Source organism: Coregonus lavaretus (genome assembly GCF_964263955.1).
Source record: "Coregonus lavaretus genome assembly, chromosome: 26".
Taxonomy (NCBI): Eukaryota; Metazoa; Chordata; class Actinopteri; order Salmoniformes; family Salmonidae; genus Coregonus; species Coregonus lavaretus.
In genome coordinates, this window is record NC_140013.1 from 33,734,776 (window position 1) to 33,762,037 (window position 27,262).

General features: G+C 45.3%; 1 protein-coding gene across 1 annotated transcript in view; it reads left to right on the forward strand.

Moving 5' to 3' along the window:
- Positions 1-27,262, forward strand: part of LOC311101996 (protocadherin Fat 3-like) — a gene marked incomplete at both ends in the record, with an annotated part of 150,652 nt that overhangs the window by 58,286 nt on the left and 65,104 nt on the right. Inside the window, one exon of the mRNA XM_084143220.1 lies at positions 2,489-2,806. Coding sequence (XP_083999346.1) covers positions 2,489-2,806 — 318 coding nt within the window. The remainder of the gene's footprint in view (positions 1-2,488; positions 2,807-27,262) is intronic.

Genomic DNA, 27,262 nt, shown 5'->3' on the forward strand with positions numbered 1-27,262 from the left:
GAGTGACAGTGGGTGTGAGTGTTGGAGTGACAGTGTGTGTGAGTGTTGGAGTGACAGTGTGTGTGAGTGTTGGAGTGACAGTGTGTGTGAGTGTGTAGCGCCTGTGAGTGTGCATAGAGTTAATGCAAAAATTGAAATAAAAGGTCAATACAAATACAAGGCAAAGTCAGATAGTCCGTGTAGCTATTTAGTTAGCTATTTATCAGTCATATTGCTTGGGGATAGAAGCTGTTCAGGAGCCTGTTGGTGTCAGACTTGATGCACCGGTACCTCTTGCCGTGCGGCAGCAGAGAAAATAGTCTATGGCTTGGGTGGTTGGCATCTTTGACGATTTTTTTCACACCGCCTGATATAGAGGTCCTGGATGGCAGGGAGCTCGACCCCAGTGATGTAATGGGCTGTCCGCACCACCCTCTGTAGCGCCAAGCGATCGAAGGCGGTGCTATTGTCATAGCAAGCAGTGATGCAGCCAGTCAATAAGCTCTCAATGGTACAGCTGTAGAACCTTTTGAGGATTTGAGGGCCCATGCCAAACTTTTTCAACCTCCTGAGGGGGAAGAGGCACAGTCTCGCCTTCTTCACAACTGTGTGTGTGTTTGGACCATTTTAAGTCTTTAGTGATTTGGACACTGAGGAACTTGGAACTGTCTACCTGCTCCACTGCCGCCCCGTCGATGTGGATGGGGGCGTGCTCGCCCCTCCCTTTCCTGTAGTCCACGATCAGCTCCTTGGTTTTACTGACGTTGAGGGAGAGGTTGTTGCTCCGGCAACACACTGCCAGGTCACTGACCTCCTCCCTGTAGGCTGATTCCTCTTTCTATTCTGGTTAGAGCCAGTTTGCGCTGTTCTGTGAAGGGAGTAGTACACAGCGTTGTACGAGATCTTCAGTTTCTTGGCAATTTCTCGCATAGAATAGCCTTCATTTCTGAGAACAAGAATAGACTGATGAGTTTCAGAAGAAGGTTATTTGTTTCTGGCCATTTTGAGCCTGTAATCGAACCCACAATTGCTGATGCTCCAGATACTCAACTAGTCTCAAGAAGGCCAGTTTTATTGCTTCTTTAATCAGCACAACGGTTTTCAGCTGTGCTAACATAATTGCAAAAGGGTTTTCTAATGATCAATTAGCCTTTTAAAATGATAAACTTGGATTAGAAAACACAACGTGCCATTGGAACACAGGACTGATGGTTGCTGATAATGGGCCTCTGTACGCCTATGTAGATATTCCATAAAAAATCAGCCGTTTCCAGCTGCAATAGCCATTTACAACATTAACAATGTCTACACTGTATTTCTGATCAATTGATGTTATTTTAATGGACAAAAAATGTGCTTTTCTTTCGAAAACAAGGACATTTCTAAGTGACCCCAAACTTTTGAACGGTAGTGTACATATGTACGACAACTTAGAGACACATACAAACAATTACTTATTTCTGTCTCTGTGTTGTATAAGTAAGATGAGTAAAGCATTATTAAGGATGAGTGTGTGTGTGTGTGTGTGTGTGTGTGTGTGTGTGTGTTCCATTAGAGTATTTGTGGTTCTTAAAGCAGTTGTCCACTTATCACATCTTGTCACGCACCGCAACATCCAGCACCGTCCCCATGACTCTCCATGTTGGACACAGTACATACTAATAGCTCCCATCATGTTAGGGTGTGTCTTACAATCTCAAGTATGCTTGAAAGCTTAGCTAACTGCACTTATCGAAAATATCTCACGAGTCTCTCTGTTGTAATGCATGAGATCTAATGGAGGAGCAGAGCGCTCGATGCTAACATGCTAAAGATGTGTTGAGCAGTGGGGGCTTGGTTGGAGTGGCATTCATTCTAAATGTGTGCGTAGCACTAATGTACTGTGGGCTAGTCAGCATCACTGCCAGGGTTTGAATATGGATGTTTGTTTACTGAAGGGAGAAACCGGCCACTTAGAGAGCAGCCAAATAAAGTCTGTTGGTTAATTAACACACACACTCAACAGAGTGGTGTGTTAAACGTCCAGGCAAGTGCAGATATCACATCCGTTTGGGTTAAATAAACCACTCTATCCCTGGGCTGTAGAAATGGATCATATGTTAAACACATTGAGTCTGGTCTTGATACACACAGAGCTGTTGGAGATGTGTGAACATTGACCAGAACATTGGCTTGGCTTTAGTTTGGGCTTTTACTATGTGTTGTCTGGTTTCTAAGGAATATTTTGAGATCAACCACACTTCTTTTATTGACTCTTTCTATGTGACCGTTGACTTCATGTATTTGTGTTTAACATATTATGAGATACACATTTATCAGTTTAGCTTAACCAAAATATTTGTTTCTTTGTGCATTTATTCACTTATTAAAAACATGGAAATAACCTAATGTTCATCCATCCCCCTCTGTTCGCCCCTATAGAAGCCGATGTGAATGTTGACTAGATGTTGGTGCTGAAGTTAAACGACCTAGGCCTAACTTTGATCTATCCCTCTCTCCACCCTTTTAGGTGTCATCTACACCACAGACACTCTGGACCGCGAGACCAAGGACTCCTATTGGCTGACGGTGTACGCTACAGACCATGGGGTGGTGCCCCAGTTCGCCATCATGGAGGTGTACATCCAGGTAGAGGACGTCAACGACAACGCCCCCCTGACATCTGACCCTGTCTACCACCCCGTCGTCATGGAGAACTCCCCCAAGGACGTGTCGGTCATCCAGATCCAAGCCCAGGACCCGGACGCCACGGGGGGAGCAGAGAGACTGAGCTACAAGATAGCTAGTGGGAACCCACAGAACTTCTTCACCATCAATACCAGGACCGGTGAGTGGGGAGGGGGAGATGGTGTGTGTAGAGTGTGGGGGGAGGGGATGGTTGTGTTTGTATGTGAGAGCACAGAGACTGAGTTACAAGATAGTTAGCTACAGTTGCTTCTTCACCATCTATACCACCATCAATGGTGATGGGTTTGTATGTAGTGTGTGTAGTAGTGTGTGAGGTGTGTCTGGTTAGTGAGTGTCTATGTGTCTGTGTATGTGTGTGTGTGTGTGTGTGTGTGTGTGTGTGTGTGTGTGTGTGTGTGTGTGTGTGTGTGTGTGTGTGTGTGTGTGTGTGTGTGTGTGTGTGTGTGTGTCTGTCTGTTTGTCTGGCTGTCTGGGTGTCTCATCTGGTTAAATAGGGCTCTGCTGATGTTGGCTGGCCCTGCAGGACATGTCCTTGGCTGGGGGCTGGTGTATCCTTGAAGTGTGTTTATGTGAATATGAATGTGTCTGCTCTTTGTGTGTCTGTCTGTCCTGTCTGTCCGCCTGTCTGTCCTGTCTGTCCGTCTGTCTGTCCTGTCTATCCGTCTTGTCTGTCCGTCTGTCTGTCCTGTCTGTCCATCTTGTCTGGCCTGTCTGTCTGTCTTTTATGTTGCTGAGAGAAGTTCTGGTAAACTGAATATTCACACACATAGCTGATCAGATTTGTGTGTGTGTGTGTGTGTGTCTCAGAGTTGGTGTTAGGAAAATGTGATCCTTGACAACATGACCGGGTAGATTTAAATTTACCGGCCATTTGATAAATTTACCGAACACATACCCATTGTGTGCATAACCCATTAGGGCGTCCACCCACGGTGCTCATAATGACAGAAATCACTTTTAGATTATGGTAATGCATCTGCATCATTGAATGGCGAATGGGAGTCTAATAGCGATTTTTAACAGAAACCGTGGTGTGTGTGTGTGTGTGTGTGTGTGTTGTAGCGTTTGGCTAATCAGATGTGTGTAGCCAAGAGGCAGCAGCTCCCAATATAGAGACCTGACAGGATGAAACAGACAGCCTCAGAGAGACATCAGCAGCACATCTGAGAACCAGGAACATCCACTGGGACACACACATCCACTGGAACACACACACACACACATCCACTGACACACACACACACACATCCACTGGAACACACACACACACACACACACACACACACACACACACACACACACACACACACACACACACACACACACACACACACACACACACACACACACATCCACTGGGGGACACACACACACATCCACTGGGACACACACACACACACACATCCACTGACACACACACACACACACACACACACACACACACACACATCCACTGGGATACACACACACACACAAATCCACTGGGACACACACACACACACACACACACACACACACACATCCACTGGGACACACACACACACATCCACTGGGATACACACACACACACAAATCCACTGGGACACACACACACACACACACACACACACACACATCCACTGGGACACACACACACACATCCACTGGGACACACACGCGCACATCCACAGGAACACACACACGCAAACACACACAAATCCACTGGGACATACACAAACACGAACACACACACACATGCTAAAGATATATAGAGAGGGGAGTGGAGAGAGAGGATGAAGAGAAAGTGAGTGGGTGGTTGAAAAGAAAAGAGATAGAGAGGGATGGAGAGAGAGACTGGCAATATTCATCACACATATTCTACTAATTGCTAATTGGAGCCAGCTATATTTATCTGTCATTTAGGGAAGAATCCTTTGCTTACAGTTTTATACGTCTAGATTGATTGCAGAGCGTCTGTGTATACACATTACACCATATCCTTTCTCACTCTGCCACACCCTCTCTTCTAACGCTGACCACACCTTCTCTTCTAACCCTAACCACACCCTCTCTTCTAACCCTAACCACACCCTCTCTTATCTAACCCTAACCACACCCTCTCTTCTAACCCTAACCACACCCTCTCTTCTAACCCTAATCACCTTCTCTTCTAACCCTAACTTCACCCTCTTGTCTAACCCCAACTACACCCTCTCTTCTAAACCTAACCACACACCCTTTTCCCTCTCTTCTAATCCTAACCCTAACCACACCCTCTATTTCCTCTCTTGTAACCGTAACCACACCCTCTCTTCCCTCTCTTCTAACCCTAACCACACCCTCTTTTCCCTCTCTTCTAACCCTAACCACACCCTCTTTTCCCTCTCTTCTAACCCTGACCACACCCTCTCTTCCCTCTCTTCTAACCCTGACCACACCCTCTCTTCCCTCTCTTCTAACCCTAACCACACCCCCTCTTCCCTCTCTTCTAATTCTAACCACACCCTCTCTTCCCTCTCTTCTAACCCTAACCACACCCTCTTTTCCCTCTCTTCTAACCCTAACCACACCCTCTATACCTATCTTCTAACCCTAACCACACCCTCTCTTCCCTCTCTTCTAACCCTGACCACACCCTCTCCTCCCTCTCTTCCCTCTCTTATATGATTTGATTCTTAGGCTACACCTTTCTCTTTCTCTATTTTGTTTCTCCCTCCCTCCCTCCTACTGTCTGTCTCCCTCCCTCTCTCTCACTGTCTTCCTCCCTCCCTCCCACCCTCACTCTCTCTCTCTCACTCTCTTCCTCCCTCATACTGTCTCCCTCACTCCCGCTCACCGTCTTCCTCCCTCCCTCCCTACCTCTCACTGTCTGCCTCCCTCCCTCTCAATGTCTCCCTCCCTCTCACCTTCTCCCTCCCTCTTTTATTTCATTGAATGTTAGTCCTTCTCCCTCACTCCCTCCTTATACTCTCCTTCTCCTTCAATATAGTTGTTTTTCTCGTTCTTGATTCTGATGTACCTCTCTCCTTCTCTGTTTCAAAGGGGGCTTTACTATTCTTAGGTAGGGGAATAACTTTTGCTTCCCTCCAGCCCTGAGGGCACACACTTTCTAGTAGGCTTAAATTGAAGATATGGCAAATAGGAGTGGCAATATCGTTTGCTATTATCCTCAGTAATTTTCCATCCAGGTTGTCAGACCCCGGTGGCTTGTCAGTGTTGATCGACAATAATACTTTTTTCACCTCTTCCACACTTACTTTACGGAATTCAAAATTACAATGCTTGTCTTTCATAATTTGGTCAGATATACTTGGATGTGTTGTGTCAGTGTTTGTTGCTGCCATGTCATGCCTAAGTTTGCTAATCTTGCCAATTAAAACATTATTAAAGTAGTTGGAAAAATCAGTGGGTTTTGTGATGAATGAGCCATCTGATTCAATGAATGATGGAGTGGAGTTTGCCTTTTTGCCCAACATTTCATTTATGGTGCTCCAAAGCTTTTTACTATCGTTCTTTATGTCATTTATCTTTGGTTCATAGTGTAGTTTTTTCTTATTTTTCTTCAGTTTAGTCACATGATTTCTCAATTTGCAGTACGTTTGCCAATCGGTTGTACAGCCAGACCTATTTGCCATCTCTTTTGCCTCATCCCTCTCAACCATACCATTTTTAAATTCCTCATCAATCCACAGGGATTTAACAGTTTTTACAGTCATTTTCATTTTCTTAATGGGTGCATGCTTATTAGTAACTGGGATAAGCAATTTCATAAATGTGTGAAGTGCAGCGTCTGGTTGCTCGTCATTACACACCACAGACCAACAAATATTATTCACATCAACAACATAGGAATCACTACAGAACTTCTTGTATGACCTCTTATACACTATATTAGGCCCAGTCTTTGGAACTTTGGTTTTCCTAGATATGGCTACTATATTGTGATCACTACATCCGATGGATTTTGGATAATGCTTTCAAACACATTTCTGCAGCATTAGTAAAGGTATGATCAATACATGTTGAAGATTTCATTCCTGTACTGTTTGTAACTACCCTGGTAGGTTGATTGATAACCTGAACCAGGTTGCAGGCACTAGTTACAGTTTGAAGCTTTCTCTTGAGTTGGCAGCCTGATGAAAGCCAGTCAATATTTAAATCACCCAGAAAGTATACCTCTCTATTGATATCACATACTGTATATTATCAAGCATTTCACACATGTTATCCAGATACTGACTGTTAGCACTTGGTGGTCTATAGCAGCTTCCCACCAGAATGGGCTTTAGGTGAGGCAGGTGAACCTGTAGCCATATTTCTTCAACAGTATTTAACATGAGATCCTCTCTAAGCTTTACAGGAATGTGGTTCTGAGTATAGACCGCAACACCGCCCCCATTGGCATTTCTGTCTTTTCTGTAAATGTTATAACCTTGTATTGCTACCCCTGTATCATCAAAGGTATTATCTAAGTGAGTTTCAGAGATTGTCAGAATATGAATGTCATCTGTTAATAGCAAATTATTGATTTCATGAACCTTGTTTCTTAAGCTAAATATGTTAACGTGGGCTATTTTTAACACTTTTCTGGGACGCTTGATTATTTTTCTTGCTTTACTGGGAAGCTTAGCAGAGGTAGACATACTCAGGTTATTTGTATTAGTGCAGGGTGAGCTGCACACGGTGGACTTCCTCTTAGGGCACACCACCTCAGGGCTAACAGTATTACTCTGGTTCATAGGCATAGCAGGTAGCTTAGTGGGTAACAGCGTTGTGCCAGTAACCGAGAGGTCGCTGGTTTTAATCCCCGAGCCGACTAGGTGAAAAATCTGTCGATGTGCCCTTAAGCAAGGCACTTAACCCTAATTGCTCCTGTAAGTCGCTCTGGATAAGAGCGTCCGCTAAATGACAAAAAAAATAAGAAAAATATGAGTACTGCATCCAATAGCTGTAGCTACAGCAGAGGCATTCCTGGCAGTAAGAGGGACATAAATTAGGTTATTTACATTGTGTCTTCCAACGCCCCTAGGATAATGTACATTTGCTGAATCATTATGACAACTCAGCAACACAATGGTAGGGATTAAATGAGCTGGACTTGGGTCATTGATAAGACATTGTCTCAACGCAGCCTTATAATGCTGTGAAATGATCCAGGAACCTAAATGATTTGGGTGGATCCCATCCTCCTTATAATACGAGCTTTGTATCCAGAAGGTATCAAAATTGTCAATAAATGTTACACCCACAGAGCTGCAATAGTCTCGTAGCTGATTGCGAGGCCAGAGCCACAGAACTCACCTATCATTTAGCTAGCCCCTTTGTTTATGGTTAGGCAATGCAACACCAGGAGATAAACTTAGCATGGCAGTTTACTGCTGAAGGTGACCTTGGTGTTATCACTGTACCCACCCACAATGCATTGGTGGTGATATATACTGTATCATTGTATTGAAATATCTGGAGCATTCATGAGTTGAATAGATATTATATCATCTCGCAGACAGAGATTATCTAGCTTTAGAAGTGTGTGTGTGTGTGTGTATGTGCACGTGTGTGTGTGTTTGTGCACATGTGTGTGTGTGTGATTGTGCACGTGTGTGTGTGTGTTTGTTATATGTCAGTAACTAGGAAAAGAAGAGAGTAGGAGAGGCCTCAGATATTGAGCTTTAGTTCCTGCAGAAAAAGGACACACACATAGACGTATGCACGCACGCACGCACACTCACACACACACACATCATTTTCTCAGGTTTTGCTTGACAAATACAGAGAAGCCTACTTACCTTAATATTATCCATATAAAATTCAGTTTAGCAATCAGCTACGGACTCATCTTTGCCAGAAAAAGAGGCTGGTGGTTTCATTGATAATTTCAGATAGGCCTAGTTTGGGTGGGTTATTATTCTATACTGTACCTCAGTGGTGGTACTGGCTATATGTCTAAAGATAGCTGTAACATCGCACTTCCTTCAATACTTATGGGATGAAGATGTAACAGATTCTGGCAAATGAATTATGATATTTGTGAGGAAGAAAAAGGCTACAGACAGATCATGCTTTCCGTCTGATCCTGCAACCCCGCTGTATACAGGTAGCCCATATGATCCTGCTTGCTCTGGACTCCAGAGAAGTTAAAATGTGACATGATATCCCTAGTTGATATTGACTGTTAACATGAATGACTTTCAGGTCAGAATTAAGGTGTAAAACGCAGTTTATTTCTGTATCTTGCTTTCAGAAATGTCATGCCCTTTGCGCGCGTGCATGTGCATGCGCGGGGGTCGCTGGTCATTACGTTTCAGAACAACTGAGCTAGCGAACAGATTGCTGATTTGCTGTACAGCTCTAGAATCGGTGCAGCACAAACATCAAATTGTAGGGAGAGAGGATTGCCATAAATAAATATGCAGCTCCAAAAATAGTTTGGTGATCAAGAATATTAACTGTTTACTTTGCATGCTCACCAGCAATGGGGCATCAAGCAACAATTGCTAGCATAGGCCTACTGGTCTTTTAGTATGTCAAAACAGGCGCACTGGAAAATACAAGGCACACGGGGAAATATCCCAGCGAATACAAAATACACGGAGCTCCACCGAGCTTAGCTATCCTCCACAATAACAATAAACAATCACACACAAAGACAAGGGGGCAGAGGTAACACTTATACAGGTACTGATGAGGGGATAAGAACCAGGTGTGTGTAATAAACAAGACAAAACAAATGGAATGACGAGATGAGGAGCAGCAGTGGCTAGAAGGCCGGTGACGACGAACGCTGAAGCCTGCCCGAACAAGGAGAGGTGGCAGCTTTGGAGGAAGTCGTGACAGTCGTTAAAATGTATTATTACATAATCAAAATGTGTTGTAGACAAAATATTGAAAAGGGCTGTCTGGTAGCCACAATAAATAGACAGAGATTATGTGACCTTGGGACTACACAGTTCTATCTGCACTAAGGATAGTTCTAAGATACTGAGCATCAGTTTTCACATCCCAGATCTCAGAACTGTTTTGTAGTGAATAATTTTTTCATAAACCATTAAGGTACTTACCTTAAAAGGTACCTAAAGTACAGAGTTTCAAAATCCTGAGACATTTGTACATTCGTTTTCTTAAGGGGGGGTGCAATAGCAGATAGAACCTTATGGCTCTGAAATGTCAATCTGGGTTCAGCCAGCTATCTGACACTTCTGAATTAGACATGTTCCGTTTTTAAGAATACTGTAGCTATTTGAATACATCAATTATAGAATAGCACTATTTTACAAAAATAGAGTCAGAACACATCTTCAAATACATTAAGAAATGCATTATGATCATTAGAGAAATGACTGTCATCACTGAACAACGATGTGACATCATTTACTTTAAGATTTCTGATAGTGTTGTTTTTTTTTTGCTTGCGTGCCATTATTGGTGGCTAGACTAGCCTAGACCATACTTAGAGGGAGATGGGACATGTGTTCTGATTGGGCCGTCTTCATTTGTTCAGGCTTGTGATTGGATTACAGATAGAACCTTATAACGCCAAGTTCAAATGGGTTAATGCAGATAGAACTTTCTAGTTGTACAATTTTTTCACTTAAAATTTACTTTTTCTAAAATATAACTTTACAGACATATGAAGAACCATCTAAAGATCTATTATATGTGACTAACTAACTAATTTTTGACAAAAATGTCAGATAGAACCTTATAGTCCCATGGTCTTGATTTGTAGTTGAAAAAGTCATTGCATGTATAGATTTTTTAAAACTGGACTTTAGACTTGACTTGGAAAAGCTCGACTTGACTTGACTTGCTCTTAGAATGCACGACTTGGACATGACTCGAGACTCATTATACTTGGGACTCAACTTGAGACTTGGACCTTGTGACTTGAGACTTGCTTGTGACTAGAATAATACTGACTTGGTCCCACCTCTGATAATCACCCCTTTAGACCAACCAATATGCCAATATTCCACCAATGCATACAGTGGGGGGGAAAAGTATTTAGTCAGCCACCAATTGTGCAAGTTCTCCCACTTAAAAAGATGAGAGAGGCCTGTAATTTTCATCATAGGTACACGTCAACTATGACAGACAAATTGAGCATTTTTATTCCAGAAAATCACATTGTAGGATTTTTTATGAATTTATTTGCAAATTATGGTGGAAAATATGTATTTGGTCACTTACAAACAAGCAAGATTTCTGGCTCTCACAGACCTGTAACTTCTTCTTTAAGAGGCTCCTCTGTCCTCCACTCGTTACCTGTATTAATGGCACCTGTTTGAACTTGTTATCAGTATAAAAGACACCTGTCCACAACCTCAAATAGTCACACTCCAAACTCCACTATGGCCAAGACCAAAGAGCTGTCAAAGGACACCAGAAACAAAATTGTAGACCTGCACCAGGCTGGGAAGACTGAATCTGCAATAGGTAAGCAGCTTGGTTTGAAGAAATCAACTGGGAGCAATTATTAGGAAATGGAAGACATACAAGACCATTGATAATCTCCCTCGATCTGGGTCTCCACACAAGATCTCACCCCGTGGGGTCAAAATGATCACAAGAACGGTGAGCAAAAATCCCAGAACCACACGGGGGGACCTAGTGAATGACCTGCAGAGAGCTGGGACCAAAGTAACAAAGCCTACCATCAGTAACACACTACGCCGCCAGGGACTCAAATCCTGCCGTGCAAGACGTGTCCCCCTGCTTAAGCCAGTACATGTCCAGGCCCGTCTGAAGTTTGCTAAAGTGCATTTGGATGATCCAGAAGAGGATTGGGAGAATGTCATATGGTCAGATGAAACCAAAATAGAACTTTTTGGTAAAAACTCAACTCGTTGTGTTTGGAGGACAAAGAATGCTGAGTTGCATCCAAAGAACACCATACCTACTGTGAAGCATGGGGGTGGAAACATCATGCTTTGGGGCTGTTTTTCTGCAAAGGGACCAGGACGACTGATCCGTGTAAAGGAAAGAATGAATGGGGCCATGTATCGTGAGATTTTGAGTGAAAACCTCCTTCCATCAGCAAGGGCATTGAAGATGAAACGTGGCTGGGTCTTTCAGCATGACAATGATCCCAAACACACTGCCCGGGCAACGAAGGAGTGGCTTCGTAAGAAGCATTTCAAGGTCCTGGAGTGGCCTAGCCAGTCTCCAGATCTCAACCCCATAGAAAATCTTTGGAGGGAGTTGAAAGTCTGTGTTGCCCAGCGACAGCCCCAAAACATCACTGCTCTAGAGGAGATCTGCATGGAGGAATGGGCCAAAATACCAGCAACAGTGTATGAAAACCTTGTGAAGACTTACAGAAAACGTTTGACCTGTGTCATTGCCAACAAAGGGTATATAACAAAGTATTGAGAAACTTTTGTTATTGACCAAATACTTATTTTCCACCATAATTTGCAAATAAACTCATAAAAAATCCTACAATGTGATTTTCTGGATTTTTTTTCCTCATTTTGTCTGTCATAATTGACGTGTACCTATGATGAAAATTACAGGCCTCTCTCATCTTTTTAAGTGGGAGAACTTGCACAATTGGTGGCTGACTAAATACTTTTTTCCCCCACTGTATATGCCAGGTCAGTGCAAAGTGCTGTTAATGCCACCAATTTTCCAACAATATTCCACCAGCGATGTTGCCACCATTTAGCCTAATCTGTAATCTATACTAAACAAAAATATGAAGAAGCTGATTAAACAGCATGATCATTACACAGGTGCACCTTGTGCTGGGGACAATAACAGGTCACTCACTCTAAAATGTGTAGTTTTGTCACGCAACACAATACAACAGATGTCTCAAGTTTTGAGGAGGCATGTAATTGGCATGCTAACTGCAGGAATGTTCACCAGAGCTGTCGCCAGATAATTGAATGTTCCTGTCTCTACCATAAGCCGCCTCCAACGTTGTTTTAGAGAATTTGACATTACGTCCAACCGGCCTCACAACCTCAGACCACAAATAACCACGCCAGCCCAGGACCTCTACAGCCGGCTTCTTCATCTGCGAGATTGTCTGAGACCAGCCACCCAGACAGCTGATGAAACTGTGGGTTTGCACAACTGAATAATTTCTACACAAACTGTCAGAAACCGTCTCAGGGAAGCTCATCTGCGTGCTCGTCGTCCTCACCAGGGTCTTCACCTGACTGCAGATTGGCGTAGTAAACGACTTCAATGGGCAAATGCTCACCTTCGATGGCCACTGGCACACTGTACCGGGCAGATGGCAGACAGCGTGTATGGCGTTGTGTGGGCGAACGGTTTGCTGATGTCAACGTTGTGAACAGAGTGCCCCATGGTGGAGGTGGGGTTTTGGTATGTGCTGGCATAACCTACGGACAACGAACACAATTATCGATGGCAATTTGAATACACAGAGATACCGTGACGGGATCCTGAGGCCCATTGTCGTGCCGTTCATCCGCCGCCATCACCTCATGTTTCAGCATGATAATGCACGGCCCCATGTCACAAGAATCTGTACACACTTCCTGGAAGCTGAAAATGTCCCAGTTCTTCCATGGCCTGCATACTGACCATACATGTCACCTATTGAGCATGTTTTTGGGATGCTCTGGATCGACGTATACGACAGCGTGTTCCAGTTTCCGCCAATATCCAGCAACTTCACACAGCCATTGAAGAGGAGTGGGACAACATTCCACATTCCACAATCAACAGCCTGATCAACTCTATGCGAAGATGATGTGTCGTGCTGCATGAGGCAAATGGTGGTCACACCAGATACTGACTGGTTTTCTGATCCATGCCCCTACTTTTTTTAAGGTATCTGTGACAAACACATGCATATCTGTATTCCCAGTCATGTGAAATCCATAGATTAGGGCCTAATTAATTTATTTCAATTGACTGATATCCTTATATGAACTGAAACTCAGTAAAATCTTTATATTTTTGTTCAGTGTAGATGAGGCTAGATGAATAATTGAGCTATAAGCAATGTCAGTTAGGCATTAGGGTCAGCTGTGTGGAAAGGGACCACTCGACTTATCGCAGTTGCACTTTGAGTGACTACACCGCCCCCAGAACCTGTAGTGTTACAGTTAAAAAAATTAAATAAAAATCAGACAGAGTCATTTCTAACCACATTTATGGAATCTCAGGGTGTGACAAGTATGTCAAAACCCCTCTGCAATCTGGTGAGAACGTAAGGACAACCTGTCATGTCCCTCACTTCCCACAGTGAGTAGGACTGTGTCTGTCAGAGGGAGAGAGGGGTGGAGACAGGGGATACCAATTAAACACTATCAGCAAAAGGTCAACTCACTCAGAGAGAGAGAGAGAGAGAGAGAGAGAGAGAGAGAGAGAGAGAGAGAGAGAGAGAGAGAGAGAAGTGGCTGAGGGAGAGAGTGTGAGAGAGAAAATGAGAGCGATGGAGGGGGTAAGACAGAGAGGAAGGCAGGAATGGGGGAAAGAGACAGATAGGGGAGAAGAGAGAACATGACAGAGAGAGGAGACAGAGAAAGTAGAGAGGGAAAGGAGGGAGAGAGATTGTGTGAGAGAGGGAGAAACGGTAAACAGTATTGATATATTTAGTGTGCAGCTCTCAGGGCTTTGATAGCAGCTTGACATGCTTGTTACTGGGAGCTTTATTGTGTTTGAAGTATTATGCATAGAGCCGCCCTGTGCCACGGCACTCACTGGCAGGTGAAACGGCTCAACTTAGCCCTGCTTTTGCACACACACACATTGCGTGTTGTTCATCCACCCACAGCACACATGCATGTATGAAGACACAAACACACACGCCAAATCACCCATGTGTATTGACCTGATTCACTCAGGCCCTCTCACTCTCTCCTTCCTTCCTTCCTTCCTTCCTTCCTTCCTTCCTTCCTTCCTTCCTTCCTTCCTTCCTTCCTTCCTTCCTTCCTTCCTTCCTTCCTTCCTTCCTTCCTTCCTTCCTTCCCTCTCTCTCTCTCTCTCTCTCTCTCTCTCTCTCTCAATTCAATTTCAATTCAATTTAAGGGGCTTTATTGGCATGGGAAACATATGTTTACATTGCCAAAGCAAGTGAAATAGATAATAAACAAAAGTGAAATAAACAATAAAAAAGTGAACAGTAAACATTACCCATTAAAGTTCCAAAAGAATCAAGACATTTCAAGTGTCATATTATGTCTATATACAGTGTTGTAATGATGTGCAAATAGTTAAAGTACAAAAAGGGAAATAAATAAACATACATATAGGTTGTATTTACAATGGTGTTTGTTCTTCACTGGTTGCCCTTTTCTTGTGGCAACAGGTCACAAAACTTGCTGATGTGATTGCACACTGTGTAGATATGGGAGTTTATCCAGATTGGATTTGTTTTGTGGGTCTGTGTAATCTGAGGGAAGTACAGTGGGGGAAAAAAGTATTTAGTCAGCCACCAATTGTGCAAGTTCTCCCACTTAAAAAGATGAGAGAGGCCTGTAATTTTCATCATAGGTACACGTCAACTATGACAGACAAAATGAGGGGAAAAAAATCCAGTAAATCACATTGTAGGATTTTTTATGAATTTATTTGCAAATTATGGTGGAAAATAAGTATTTGGTCAATAACAAAAGTTTCTCAATACTTTATTATATACCCATTGTTGGCAATGACACAGGTCAAACGTTTTCTGTAAGTCTTCACAAGGTTTTCACACACTGTTGCTGGTATTTTGGCCCATTCCTCCATGCAGATCTCCTCTAGAGCAGTGATGTTTTGGGGCTGTCGCTGGGCAACACGGACTTTCAACTCCCTCCAAAGATTTTCTATGGGGTTGAGATCTGGAGACTGGCTAGGCCACTCCAGGACCTTGAAATGCTTCTTACGAAGCCACTCCTTCGTTGCCCGGGCGGTGTGTTTGGGATCATTGTCATGCTGAAAGACCCAGCCACGTTTCATCTTCAATGCCCTTGCTGATGGAAGGAGGTTTTCACTCAAAATCTCACGATACATGGCCCCATTCATTCTTTCCTTTACACGGATCAGTCGTCCTGGTCCCTTTGCAGAAAAACAGCCCCAAAGCATGATGTTTCCACCCCCATGCTTCACAGTAGTTATGGTGTTCTTTGGATGCAACTCAGCATTCTTTGTCCTCCAAACATGACGAGTTGAGTTTTTACCAAAAAGTTCTATTTTGGTTTCATCTGACCATATGACATTCTCCCAATCCTCTTCTGGATCATCCAAATGCACTTTAGCAAACTTCAGACGGGCCTGGACATGTACTGGCTTAAGCAGGGGGACACGTCTTGCACGGCAGGATTTGAGTCCCTGGCGGTGTAGTGTGTTACTGATGGTAGGCTTTGTTACTTTGGTCCCAGCTCTCTGCAGGTCATTCACTAGGTCCCCCCGTGTGGTTCTGGGATTTTTGCTCACCGTTCTTGTGATCATTTTGACCCCACGGGGTGAGATCTTGCGTGGATCCCCAGATCGAGGGAGATTATCAGTGGTCTTGTATGTCTTCCATTTCCTAATAATTGCTCCCACAGTTGATTTCTTCAAACCAAGCTGCTTACCTATTGCAGATTCAGTCTTCCCAGCCTGGTGCAGGTCTACAATTTTGTTTCTGGTGTCCTTTGACAGCTCTTTGGTCTTGGCCATAGTGGAGTTTGGAGTGTGACTATTTGAGGTTGTGGACAGGTGTCTTTTATACTGATAACAAGTTCAAACAGGTGCCATTAATACAGGTAACGAGTGGAGGACAGAGGAGCCTCTTAAAGAAGAAGTTACAGGTCTGTGAGAGCCAGAAATCTTGCTTGTTTGTAGGTGACCAAATACTTATTTTCCACCATAATTTGCAAATAAATTCATAAAAAATCCTACAATGTGATTTTCTGGAGAAAAAAAATCTCAATTTGTCTGTCATAGTTGACGTGTACCTATGATGAAAAGTACAGGCCTCTCTCATCTTTTTAAGTGGGAGAACTTGCACAATTGGTGGCTGACTAAATAATTTTTTCCCCCACTGTATGTGTCTCTAATATGGTCATACATTTGGCAGGAAGTTAGGAAGTGCAGCTCAGTTTCCACCTCATTTTGTGGGCAGTGTGCACATAGCCTGTCTTCTTTTGAGAGCCAGGTCTGCCTAGCAAGGCAATGCTCACTGAGTCTGTACATAGTCAAAGATTTCCTTAATTTTGGGTCTGTCACAGTGGTCAGGTATTCTGCCACTGTGTACTCTCTGTTTAGGGCCAAATAGCATTCTAGTTTGCTCTGGGTTTTTTTATGAATGATCTTTTTGTTTACTCATGATTTGGTTAGGTCTAATTGTGTTGCTGTGCTGGGGCTCTGTGGGGTCTGTTTGTGTTTGTGAATTTAACGGCTCTGGATTTTGATCATTAGCGGGTATCGGCCTAATTCTGCTCTGCAGGCATTATTTGGTGTTTTACGTTGTACACAGAGGATCATTTTGCAGAATTCTCGATTTGGTGTTTGTCCCATTTTGTGAATTATTGGTTGGTGAATGGACCCCAGTGTCACGATCGTGTGAAGGAGGAGACCAAAGCGCAGCGTGTTGAGTGAACATAGTATATTTATTAAATGCTCACACGAGCAAAACAAACAACGAAACCGTGACGTCTGTGGTACAACACGCACACACACGAACAAAATCCCACAACCCGAAAGGAAAACAGATAGATTAAATATGGCTCCCAATCAGAGACAAACAGCCGACAGCTGACACTCGTTTGCCTCTGATTGGGAGTCACACCGGCAAACATAGAAAATAAACCACCTAGAACACCCACCAGAGAAACCGAAAACATAGAATGAACACACCCTGGTTCAACATAATGAGTCCCCGAACCAGGGTGTGACAGTACCCCCCCCTAAAGGCGCGGACTGTGACCGCGCCTAAATACGAGCAAAACAGGGGAGGGCTGGGTGGGCATTCTTCCTCGGCGGCGGCTCCGGCTCCGGGCCTGATCCCCACTTCCTCTCCAACCCCCCAAAGTACTCCTGGTCCTGTCTAGCCCCGCTGGCCGGAGCCGGACTGACGACACGCGCCCCTGGCTTGGTGCGTGGAGCAGGAATGGACCGGAATGGGCTGGCGACGCACACCACTGACTTGGTGCGGAGAGCAGGGACGAGCCGGACAGGGCTGACGAGACGCACCACAGACTTGGTGCGGGAAGCTTGGATGGGCCGGACTGGGCTGGCGACGCGCACCGTATCCCTGGTGCGAGTGGCCGGAACAGGCCGGGTCGGGCTGGCGACGCGCACCGTATCCCTGGTGCGAGTGGCCGGAACAGGCCGGGTCGGGCTGGCGACGCGCACCGTATCCCTGGTGCGAGTGGCCGGAACAGGCCGGGTCGGGCTGGCGACGCGCACCGTATCCCTGGTGCGAGTGACCGGAACAGGCCGGGTCGGGCTGGCGACGCGCACCGTATCCCTGGTGCGAGTGGCCGGAACAGGCCGGGTCGGGCTGGCGACGCGCACCGTATCCCTGGTGCGAGTGGCCGGAACAGGCCGGGTCGGGCTGGCGACGCGCACCGTATCCTTGGTGCGAGTGGCCGGAACAGGCCGGGTCGGGCTGGCGACGCGCACCGTATCCCTGGTGCGAGTGGCCGGAACAGGCCGGGTCGGGCTGGCGACGCGCACCGTATCCTTGGTGCGAGTGGCCGGAACAGGCCGGGCTGGGCTGGGGACGCGCACCACAGGCTCCATGCGAGGAACAGGAACAGACAGGACCGCACTGAGGACACACACCCCTGGCCCTACACGGGGATCAGGAACGGGCCGGACCGGACTGGTAACACACCCCAGTACCCTTGGCCGTGCCTCTACACCTTCCTTCCCCTTCGTGACCAGTGGCCCCCTTAACCTGGCGGCCCTATCTGCCAACCTCCTGCACTCCTCCAACCCGTACACCTGCTGCCCCGACGTCGTGAGCCCCCCCCTAAAAATTTCCTGGGGGTCTCTCCCCCCCGTGGACCAGGCCTCCATCATTCTCGCCCACTTCTCGCTCCTCTGTTTCCAATTATCGCCCTTCAGCTCCTGTACACGCTGCTTGGTCTGGTCTTGGTGGGATTTTCTGTCACGATCGTGTGAAGGAGGAGACCAAAGCGCAGCGTGTTGAGTGAACATAGTATATTTATTAAATGCTCACACGAGCAAAACAAACAACGAAACCGTGACGTCTGTGGTACAACACGCACACACACGAACAAAATCCCACAACCCGAAAGGAAAACAGATAGATTAAATATGACTCCCAATCAGAGGCAAACGAGTGTCAGCTGTCGGCTGTTTGTCTCTGATTGGGAGCCATATTTAATCTATCTGTTTTCCTTTCGGGTTGTGGGATTTTGTTCGTGTGTGTGCGTGTTGTACCACAGACGTCACGGTTTCGTTGTTTGTTTTGCTCGTGTGAGCATTTAATAAATATACTATGTTCACTCAACACGCTGCGCTTTGGTCTCCTCCTTCACACGATCGTGACACCCAGACCTCACAACCATAAAGGGCAATGGGTTCTATAACTGATTCAGGTATTTTTAGCTAGATCCTAATTGGTTTGTCGAATTTCATGTTACTTTTGGTGGCATAGAAGGCCCTTCTTGCCTTGTCTCTCAGATCGTTCACAGCGTAGTGGAAGTTACCTATGGCGCTGATGTTTAGGCCGAGGTATGTATAGTTTTTTGTGTGCTCTAGGGCAACGGTGTCTAGATGGAATTTGCATTTGGACCTTTTCTGGAACACCATAATTTTTGTCTTAGTGAGATTTACTGTCAGGGCCCAGGTCTGACAGAATCTGTGCAGAAGATCTAGGTGTTGCTGTAGGCCCGCCTTGGTTGGGGACAGAAGCACCAGATTATAATGTCGTATGTGTTCCCCCCCAACACCACTTTCCATCAATTTCTATAGCAGGCCCTCGTGCCAAATTGAGTCTAAAGCTTTTTTTTTTTTAAATCAACAAAGCATGAGAAGACTTCGTTTTGGTTTGTTTGTTTGTCAATTAAGGTCTGCAGGGTGAATACGTGGTCTGTCGTACGGTAATTTGGTAAAAAGCCAATTTGACATTTGCTCAGTACATTGTTTTTGCTGAGGAAATGTACGAGTCTGCTGTTAATGATAATGCAGAGGATTTCCCCAAGGTTGCTGTTGACGCGTATCCCACGGTAGTTATTGGGGTCAAATTTGTCTCCACTTTTGTGGATTGGGGTGATCAGTCCTTGGTTCCAAATATTGGGGAATATGCCAGAGCTGAGGATGATGTTAAAGAGTTTAAGTATAGCCAATTGGAATTTGTGGTCAGTATATAGTTTCATTTCATTTAGGATACCATCAACCCCACAGGCCTTTTTGGGTTGGAGGGTTTTTATTTTGCCCTGTAGTTCATTCAACGTAATTGGAGAATCCAGTGGGTTCTGGTAGTTTTTAATAGTTGATTCAAAGATTTTTATTTGATCATGTATATATTTTTGCTGTTTGTTCTTTGTTACAGGGCCAAAACGATTGGAGAAGTGGTTTATCCATACATCTCCGTTTTGGATAGATAACTCTTCGTGTTGTTGTTTGTTTAGAGTTTTTCAATTTTCCCAGAAGTGGTTAGATTCTATGATTTCTTCAATTACATTGAGCTGATTTCTGACATGCTGTTCCTTCTTTTTCCTTGGTGTATTTCTGTATTGTTTTAGTGATTTACCATAGTGAAGGCGTAGGCTCAGGTTTTCTGGGTCTCAATGTTTTTGGTTGGATAGGTTTCTCAATTTCTTTCTTAGGTTTTTGCATTCTTCATCAAACCATTTGTCATTGTTGTTAATTTTCATAGGTTGTCTGCTTGACATTTTTAGATTTGATAGGGAAGCTGAGAGGTCAAATATACTGTTTAGGTGTTCTACTGCAAAGTTTACACCTTCATTTTGTCCAGGAAATTGTCTAGAAGGGATTGAATTTGTTGTTGCCTAATAGTTTTTTGGTAGATTTCCACACTACTTTCCTTCCATCTATAGTATTTCTTAATACTATTCAGTTCCTTTGGCTTTGATGCCTCATGATTGAGCATAGCTCTGTTCAAGTAGAGTGGGATTTTGCTGTGATCTGATAGAGGTGTCAGTGGACTGACTGTGAACGCTCTAAGAGAGTCTGGGTTGAGGTCAGTGATAAAGTAGTCTACAGTACTACTGCCAAGACATGAGCTATATGTGTACCTACCATAAGAGTCCCCTTGAAGCCTACCATTGACTATGTACCCAGCGTCCGACAGACCTGCAGGAGTTGTGACCCGTTTTTGTTGGTTATGTAGTCGTAGTTGTGTCTAGGGGGGCATATGGGGGAGTGAATGCTGTCACCTCTAGGTAGGTGTTTGTCATCCTGTGTGCTTTGTCCCCCTGTGTGCTGAGGGTGTCAGGTTGTTGTCCAGTTCTGGCATTTAGGTCGCCACAGACTAGTACATGTCCCTGGGCCTGGAAATGGTTGATCTCCCTCTCTAGGATGGAGAAGCTGTCATCGTTAAAGTATGGGGATTCTATTGGGGGATATAGGTAGCACACATGAGAACATTTTTCTCTGTTGAGATAATTTCCTTATTAATTTCTAGCCAGATTTAAAATGTTCCTGTTTTGACTAATTGAATAGAGTGGGTTAGGTCTGCTCTATACCAAATTAGCATACCCCCTGAGTCTCTTCCCTGTTTCACACCTGGTAGTTTGGTGGATGGGACTACCAGCTCTCTGTAACCTAGAGGGCAACCAGTGGGTCCGTCTCCTATATATCATGTTTCTTGTAGGATGACAATGTCTGTATTTCCAATTTATTTGATGAAGTCTGGGTTCCTGCTCTTTAGGCCAAAGGCAGATGACCTCAGACCCTGTATATTCCAGGATGAGATAGTAAAAGCTTCGTGTTCCATTGTGTCTAGTGTTGTTTTTGTGTGGTTTAGGCCCAGACCATCACAATAGGTGTGAGCAGAGCATGTTGAGCATCTGATACATACCTCTTAGGTCACAGGATGGTGCTTGGGCAGGTGTAATAGTGGAGGTTGGGCCTGTTGCTCTGCTCATAGCCTGGGCATATGTCCTGCTGTCATGTTGAGGTCCTTGCCGCAGGGGAGGGGGGCATGGGTTGGGCAGAAGGGGCATAGGTCTGATATGGGGGGACTATATTGGGTGTGGCCAGGCTTTGCTTGGGGTGGTCTTAGCTGGTTGGGGTGTGGCTGGTGATGCTGTGGTCTGGGTGTAGGTCCTCTTGGCGTGGGTTCTCTCAGTGCAGGTCCCTCAGGAGGGGGTCTTGCAGGTATGGGAGGGTGTCTCGCTGGTCTGGGCGGGGTGTCCGTTGCTCTGTTGCTCCTGTGTGAGGTGCTGGGGCTACGGTTGAGGGTGACATCCTTCAGGGTCCTGGCAAAAGTTGGGATTGCTGCCTTGTAGTGGACCTGGTCGTAAAGGCTGTTCAAGTCCAGGGTGGAGTGGTTGGCCAGGTAGACATTAGGTTTTGAGGCACAGTCTCGCGAAATGCTTGCATTCACCCGCTGGATGGTGGCAGGGTGAAAGTATTTTTGTAGTAGCAGGGTGGAGATAACCACTTGTGCGTTGGGGAAAGTGGAAGAAGCTTTTTCAATCACTCCGATGAGTGCTGTGGTCACCCTTTGCTGCTGGGCCCTCAGGTCATTTGTGCCCGTGTGAATTATGATGTGACTGAGGGACCCTAGTCTGTCCTCTGACAACAGCTCCAGGGCATGCCTAGTGTTTGGGCACCAGAGTTTAGCCACTTTGTGTTTGGGAAAAAGTTTATCCTCTTGAATGTATTTGCCATTTGAACCAATGAGGAGCACACCTCTGGCTTTTGTGTGTCCTCAGTGGATGTGTGGGGGTTGTCAAGAGGGCTATCAGGGAAGCTGACAGGGGGGCTGTTAGGAGGGGGTGGGGTCTGTTGGGTTGGTGGGTCCTGTGTTGTCTGTCCCATTGTGGTGTTGAGGTTGTGGTCCGGGTCTGAGGTGGGATGTTCTGCTGGCTTCTCTGGGGGAGTGTCCTGCTCTCTGTCACACCTCAGCTTTCTCCACCATGTCTCTCTCCAGCTCTGTGAATCTATCCCTCTCAATGATGGAGGAGCAGTGCAGTTGTGGGACCTGGGTGTGTTCAGTGCTGGGAGGGTGACTATCCTCGTCTGCAGGACAGTTTGAAGAGATGTGATCAGACTCACTCAGGATGGGGGAGTCGTCACAGAGAGAGATATTTTGCTGCTGTGCTCTCTCTTTTATATTTTTATTTATTTATTTATTTCACCTTTATTTAACCAGGTAAGCCAGTTGAGAACAAGTTCTCATTTACAACTGCGACCTGGCCAAGATAAAGCAAAGCAGTGCGATAAAAACAACAACACAGAGTTACATATGGGGTAAACAAAACATAAAGTCAAAAATACAACAGAAAATATATATACAGTGTGTGCAAATGTAGTAAGTTATGGAGGTAAGGCAATAAATAGACTATAGTGCAAAATAATTACAATGTAGTATTAACACTGGAATGATAGATGTGCAAGAGATGATGTGCAAATAGAAATACTGGGGTGCAAATGAGCAAAATAAATAACAATATGGGGATGAGGTAGTTGGGTGGGCTAATTTCAGAAAGGCTGTGTACAGGTACAGTGATCGGTAAGCTGCTCTGGCAACTGATGCTTAAAGTTAGTGAGGGAGATAAGAGTCTCCAGCTTCAGAGATTTTTGCAGTTCGTTCCAGTCATTGGCAGCAGAGAACTGGAAGGAATGGCGGCCAAAGGAGGTGTTGGCTTTGGGGATGACCAGTGAGATATACCTGCTGGAACGCATACTACGGGTGGGTGTTGCTATGGTGACCAATGAGCTAAGATAAGGCGGGGATTTGCCTAGCAGTGATTTATAGATGACCTGGAGCCAGTGGGTTTGGCGACGAATATGTAGTGAGGACCAGCCAACAAGAGCGTACAGGTCACAGTGGTGGGTAGAATATGGGGCTTTGGTGACAAAACGGATGGCACTGTGATAGACTACATCCAATTTGCTGAGTAGAGTGTTGGAGGCTATTTTGTAAATGACATCGCCGAAGTCAAGGATCGGTAGGATAGTCAGTTTTACGAGGGCATGTTTGGCAGCATGAGTGAAGGAGGCTTTGTTGCGAAATAGGAAGCCAATTCTAGATGTAACTTTGGATTGGAGATGCTTAATGTGAGTCTGGAAGGAGAGTTTACAGTCTAACCAGACACCTAGGTATTTGTAGTTGTCCACATACTCTAGGTAAAACCCGCCGAGAGTAGTGATTCTAGTCGGGTGGGCAGGTGCCAGCAGCGTTCGATTGAAGAGCATGCATTTAGTTTTACTAGTGTTTAAGAGCAGTTGGAGGCTACGGAAGGAGTGTTGTATGGCATTGAAGCTCGTTTGGAGACTGCCATAGGTCCAGACAACAGGCCCTCCGATTTGACACATTGAACTCTATCTGAGAAGTAGTTGGTGAACCAGGCGAGGCAGTCATTTGAGAAACCAAGGCTATTTAGTCTGCCAATAAGAATGCGGTGGTTGACAGAGTCGAAAGCCTTGGCCAGGTCGATGAAGACGGCTGCACAGTACTGTCTATTATCGATCGCGGTTATAATATCGTTTAGGACCTAGAGTGTGGCAGAGGTGCACCCATGACCAGCTCGGAAACCGGATTGCATAGCGGAGAAGGTACGGTGGGATTCGATATGGTCGGTGATCTGTTTGTTAACTTGGCTTTCAAAAACTTTCGAAAGGCAGGGCAGGATGGATATAGGTCTGTAACAGTTTGGATCTAGAGTGTCACCCCCTTTGAAGAGGGGGATGACCGCGGCAGCTTTCCAATCTCTGGGGATCTCAGACGTTACAAAAGAGAGGTTGAACAGGCTAGTAATAGGGGTTGCGACAATTTCGGCTGCTAATTTTAGAAAGAAAGGGTCCAGATTGTCTAGCCCAGAGCTGGTGGCCGGGGTAGTGGTAGCCAGGTGGAAAGCATGGCCAGCCGTAGCAAAATGCTTGTTGAAATTCTCGATTATTGTAGATTATTGTAGCCTTTGCTTTCCTAACTGCTTGTGTATATTGGTTCCTAACTTCCCTGAAAAGTTGCATATCGCGGGGGCTATTCGATGCTAATGCAGTACGCCACAGGATGTTTTTGTGCTGGTCAAGGGCAGTCTAGTCTGAGGAGAACCAGGGGCTATATCTGTTCTTAGTTCTGATTTTTTTGAATGGGGCATGCTTATTTAAGATTGAGAGGAAAGCACTTTTAAAGAACAACCAGGCATCCTCTACTGACGGAATGAGATCAACAAAAGTTGATACACGTTGACAGAGGTTGTTTCAATTTCCTCAATGTCTAGTATTCTGAGTTTCCACCCTGAGCCAATACCCTCTCTCTTGACATAGGGTTAGTGTGCTCTTATAGCACTGTGTCATGCCAGGGGATGGTCTGTGTAGAAAATTAAGTTGCATACGTTCCCCTCTTTGTAGCAGTCAGTAATTGGCAGTCACATCTATGGGTTTCTTTGTGTGTGTGTGTGTGTGTGCAACCCCATATTGACATGGCTGGTAACCCACTGCGCAGAGACGTCAATTCAACGTCTTTTTTAGATTTACATTTGGTTGAGTTGTCACCTAATGTGAAGTCAATGTGAAATCAACAAAACATATGAAATTCCCTGACGTTGATGACTTTTTGTTAATCCAGTCAGTTTTCCATGTTGTCAGAGAGAGTTTACAGTATATCAGTCTATCCTCTTCTCTGATGTTACCTTCATGTAAACTTTTCATCCCCCTTCCTCACACCACCGCTAGGCTGCTCTTTCTATCATTTGTCTTTCCCTTGGGTTATCACCCCCCCCACCCACACAATGCACCACACAGACACACCGCTGCTCACACACACTCTGTACCAGCTAGCCTCTCTCTCTTGCCCTCTCTCTCTTGCTCTCTCTCTCGCTCTGTCGCTCTCTCTGTCTCTTCCTCTCTCCCTCTCCCTCTATTCCTCTCTCACTCTCATTCTCTCTATCATGGGGCCTGTGATTAAGCCTCTCTCTAGGGGGAGTCCTTCAGAGAATGAGTTTACACAACCTTAACTTCCTCATTCCCCACCTCTACCTCTCCTCCTCTTTCATCCCCCTCTCCCTCCCTTCTGTCCTGTGACCTCTGTGGTCGTCTCTGGTCCCCTGTGGTCGTCACACGGTCACAGGTTGGACGAGGTGCGGTCCTAGATAGAGGACTGAGAGTTAATCAGCCACTGATATCCCTGTCGCTGTGTGAGGTGGTGGTCGCCCCTCTCCTCTCTGCATCTGTTTCAAACTGTAAACACACAGAGGTGATGGGGTCAATGTGTGTATGTGATTATCACTCTAGGTGATGGGGTCTTGCTTGTTTAGTCTAGCGCCATTCTGCATAGAGCTAACACTGGTCACAAGAGAGGGGAGGGGAGAGGGGATGGGAGGAGAGACGGGAGGGGAGGGGAGAGGAGGCGAGAAGTGAGGAGGCGAGGAGAGAGGAGGAGAGAGGAGGGGAGTAGAGGAGAGGAGAGGGGAGAGGTAGAGGAGATGGGAGAGGAGGGAATAGGAGAGTAGGGGATAGGTGAGGGGAGGAGAGTGGAGGAGAGGAGAGGAGATGAGGAAATAAATGGAGAGGAATGTTATATACAGTGGGGGAAAAAAGTAGTTAGTCAGCCACCGATTGTGCAAGTTCTCCCACTTAAAAAGATGAGAGAGGCCTGTAATTTTCATCATAGGTACACGTCAACTATGACAGACAAAACGAGGACAAAAAATCCAGAAAATCACATTGTAGGATTTTTAATGAATTTATTTGCAAATTATGGTGGAAAATAAGTATTTGGTCAATAACAAAAGTGTCTCAATACTTTGTTATATACCCTTTGTTGAGAATGACACAGGTCAAACGTTTTCTGTAAGTCTTCACAAGGTTTTCACACACTGTTGCTGGTATTTTGGCCCATTCCTCCATGCAGATCTCCTCTAGAGCAGTGATGTTTTGGGGCTGTCGCTGGGCAACATGGACTTTCAACTCCCTCCAAAGATTTTCTATGGGGTTGAGATCTGGAGACTGGCTAGGCCACTCCAGGACCTTGAAATGCTTCTTAAGAAGCCACTCCTTCGTTGCCCGGGCGGTGTGTTTGTGATCATTGTCATGCTGAAAGACCCAGCCACGTTTCATCTTCAATGCCCTTGCTGATGGAAGGAGGTTTTCACTCAAATTCTCACAATACATGGCCCCATTCATTCTTTCCTTTACACGGATCAGTCGTCCTGGTCCCTTTGCAGAAAAACAGCCCCAAAGCATGATGTTTCCACCCCCATGCTTCACAGTAGGTATGGTGTTCTTTGGATGCAACTCAGCATTCTTTGTCCTCCAAACACGACGAGTTGAGTTTTTACCAAAATTTATATTTTGGTTTCATCTGACCATATGACATTCTCCCAAACCTCTTCTGGATCATCCAAATGCACTCTAGCAAACTTCAGACGGGCCTGGACATGTACTGGCTTAAGCAGGGGGACACGTCTGGCACTGCAGGATTTGAGTCCCTGGCGGCGTAGTGTGTTACTGATGGTAGGCTTTGTTACTTTGGTCCCAGCTCTCTGCAGGTCATTCACTAGGTCCC